Source organism: Atta colombica, unplaced genomic scaffold (genome assembly GCF_001594045.1).
Source record: "Atta colombica isolate Treedump-2 unplaced genomic scaffold, Acol1.0 scaffold126, whole genome shotgun sequence".
In the NCBI taxonomy this organism is placed as follows: Eukaryota; Metazoa; Arthropoda; class Insecta; order Hymenoptera; family Formicidae; genus Atta; species Atta colombica.
In genome coordinates, this window is record NW_017259213.1 from 5635437 (window position 1) to 5639170 (window position 3734).

Below are 3734 nucleotides of genomic sequence, written 5' to 3' on the forward strand. Positions count from 1 at the left end.
GAAATAAAATTACTTAGTTAATTAAAAAGATTATACAGGGTATTTATTTTAAAGGATTCATTCAAATATTTTAGAAACTGCATTAAATCGAAAAATGTTTCAGATAAAAGTTTTTTGACTTCGAGAGAAACATGAGATGGTACCATTGGTTTGACTTTGAGTGGCAGTCGAGTGATTGTTGAGGTCAAGACTTTAAATTTTTTAAACGGAACCATTTTTTATTAGTAGTTTACTTCGAGAGCTTTATAGAACATCATAATAAGTAATTTTTTTATTAAGTTTAACTTTTCGAGTTATAAGATTTGAAAGTTACAATATCGTCGGAATTAGCATTATTCAAGACGTCCGACTGATGACTGAAATCTATTATTTATTAAATGATCATGATATGGATAAGTCAAGATCAAAGTCATCGGAAATTATATCTCTTTTTCATTTTTATGTAAAAATGAGTTTTTTATCCAAAATGAGAGGTACAATTCCAATGGCATTGAGCTTGGCAAATATTAACCAGTCATGATCCTGAACAACATTTAAGAAATTTTAATCGATCGGACACCTTGAGTAATGTTAATTACTTAAGGTGTCCGACGGTATTGTAAATTTAAATCCTTGTAACTCGAAAAGTATTTAATGAAAAAATTTTTTAGTATAGTATTCTGAAAAGTTCTCAAAGTAACTATAAAGTACCATATATATATATTATAATTTCTGATTTCTTGTTATATCCTTACTATCTCTATAATATATTTGTAATTGTAATTATTTATTATAAAACGATTTAATACAGAATATAACGCTAAACAGTTTATTTTATATAATTCTGGATATACCTATTTGTTTCCATCGTATTATAGCGTATTTCACTGATATTATTAGTAGAGGTAACGTTGTCTGTAAATTATTTATTACAAATATCATATTGCCCCAAACTTCTATAACTGTACATATCATTGGAACATTAGAAACAAATATTAATAAAACAAAAATGACTCCGACCCAAATTTTTGACAAGTTTTTTTTAGTACATTTGTTAGGTACAAGCCCACCATTTCGAAACCTAAGCGATGCAGATTAACTACCCATATGAAATCTATTAAATTTTTACAAGATGTAAGTGATTTAGTTATAATAAGTGCAAACAAATATTAAAAGATTAAATGTTTATAGAAAAATGTTATATAGAAAAAAATGACGACAATATAATATCTTAAGAATAAATTAACAAGACAAAATTATATATTTACGATATATATTAAACTAGCACAAAATTAATACCTGGGTATCCTGGAAATCTTGTAATGTCCATATCGAGACTAGAACATGAGATCTCATTTTTTCATCCTTATGATGCAGAATGAGAATCACGCATGCTCTCTATACAAATATTATACAAAACTCGATAGTCTTATCAAATGAGGATCACATTAAATATTAAAAACATTTCCTAATTACAGCAATTGATATCGTGAGAAAGAAATTTATAAACGTTTATGTTATAAAAAGCGTTTATGTCTGGTCTAAAATATGAGACAAAAAGTATTGCATCGCCTTGTAAGTAATTGCTGAACTCGCTTTAAAAGTTTTTTCATGTTGCATGTTGTTCTATTATGTATGCGTCTATTGCGAAAATAACGCCATTGCATTTTTAATACGATTTTCTATAGCTACAAAAATGTATGAAAGAAAAGAGATAATAAGAAATTGCATATTATGCGTATTTTTACATGTCTCTCTCAAGGACATCAGGATCGATTATTTTATGAGTAAATGCATTATTTCTTCAACTCTAGACAATAAATACATTATAATTCGTAATTTACAATTGTTTCAAGTGATAAAATTTCTATGCATTAAAACTGCAATTTTATAACATATGTAGTTTTCAATGATCTGGCAACAATTTCTTGCAATAAGATAATCAATTTGATCGAATATTTTTCTGTTTATCAAAAATTTCTTAACATTGTAAGTGATAAAACTGACTAGATGGCACTAACGTAGTTACATTTTTGTCACATTCATTTAATAAAACACGAATAAAAATTTATGAAATCAATACATACAATCTAATTAAAATACAAACATTAAAGGAAAATTTTATACTATATTTTCCAAATTATTTTTAAACGTAATGCACAGACATAATCTCCATCGAATTATTCCTGTGCAATGAAAATATAAAATGTTTATTGGTATTATATAATTTATAAGAAGCAGCAACGAATAGATAAAATATATTTATTTCTTCAATACGGTAGCAATAAAAGGTATTTTATAGGTAGGAAAATTTTCACTTGTAGCTATGTAATATTGTGTCGAACATATTTATTTATATGCTTATGTAGTACATTGAATATTAATATATCATCTTCAGCCATGTTTAGTCAATAGAAATGATACATAACCAATCGATGATTTTAATATCTAAAATTAATTATTATTATTATTTTCTGATATTTGAGATATTTGAGATATCATTAATATCGATTAATGTTCTTGTTGTGTACATGTATGTAAAAATCAAGGTACTGATTGATTCTGATATTAATGATTATTTTTATGACTACTCAATTTAAATTAATACAAACATTTTTTTAAATGTAATTTTGTATAAATATTTGAAATGGGTGATAAATATTTGATATGTATCGTTATTATGTTACAGTAATATTTGTGGCTATAATCCCTATTCAGATGTATACATAGGTATGTTATATAGTTATCATAATCGAAATGTAATAAATATTTAACATTCTCCTCTCAGTTATATCTTACTTTAACAAAAGTCAACAGCAAGATTGTAAATATTGTAAATAATAAATTCTCATTTATAAAAGAGAAATACAAAATATTTATGTTCCGAGAAAACTGACAGTTACATAAATTTTAAAAACTGTATTATTGCAAAAGAAAATAATTTATCGAGTTAGATTATCATTTTTATGTCCTTATTTTTTAGCTCTCTTAAAATACTCATTAAAAAAGTTGTTTTATTTTATCAACATATATAGCAAAAAATATAATAGCAAAAAGATAATAGCAAAAAAGTAAAATTAAAGCGAAAGAAATTTAAGTAATCTTACACTGCAAAAAGTAGTCATTGTTAATGGAAAAATCTTTCCAGCAGTAATACAAAAAGGACGTTTGGTTTGTATCATTAACAAGATAAGACTTCTCGCCTTTTTTGATTCTAATTTGTACCATTCAAGATCGCACATTGCACGATATACTGCATTGCACTTAATGAATACATATATTATAATATAACAAAACATTAATATTCGTGCTATTTCAATGAAAATTATTTTCAGAAGTAACAGTATTTCTAGTAACAGTTTATTGGGATTTAAATAATTTTTTAATAAATATATTTTACTTATATAAGTATTGTAAGTATAACTTACTTGATTCGTTACAAGTTCTCCCGCTGCACAGTATAGCAAAGTATTCATCAATAAGACAATAATAACTAAAATCGAGAAATATCCTTCTGCAATAACAGTTTTCTCTATTTTTTTATCAATGAATATCTGAAACATGATAAGAACATGATAAAGAAATGTATGACATTAAAATATTTTCTCGCATTTGTTTTATTAAATCTTACAATAGTAAATAAAAATCCGCTTAGGCAAAATTCAATACCGAAATGAAATATTAATATTAACATCATTAAAGAGTACGTATTTTCGATATTCTCGACAAATCTATAAGAATAAAAGTATTTAAAA

The 3734-nt window shown here is 25.0% G+C and overlaps 1 protein-coding gene across 1 annotated transcript; it reads right to left on the minus strand.

The window, feature by feature from the left end:
* Positions 1-2373: 2373 nt before the first annotated feature.
* LOC108694955 (odorant receptor 43a-like) lies at positions 2374-3455 on the minus strand. The gene is made up of 3 exons (XM_018204647.1): positions 3408-3455; positions 3087-3242; positions 2374-2427 (listed from the first exon to the last, which is right to left on the minus strand). The coding sequence occupies exons 1-3, from the start codon at positions 3453-3455 to the stop codon at positions 2374-2376; spliced, it is 258 nt and encodes an 85-aa protein (XP_018060136.1).
* Positions 3456-3734: the final 279 nt, after the last annotated feature.

Excerpts from the sequence above, each read along its gene's own strand:
- LOC108694955 (XM_018204647.1), bottom strand. The coding sequence starts at position 3,455 with ATGAATACTTTGCTATACTGTGCAGCGGGAGAACTTGTAACGAATCAA. Across the intron at positions 3,243-3,407 it reads GAGAACTTGTAACGAATCAA|TGCAATGCAGTATATCGTGC; the intron begins GTAAGTTATACT and ends GTATTCATTAAG. Across the intron at positions 2,428-3,086 it reads CAATGACTACTTTTTGCAGT|ATATTAAAATCATCGATTGG; the intron begins GTAAGATTACTT and ends AATTAATTTTAG.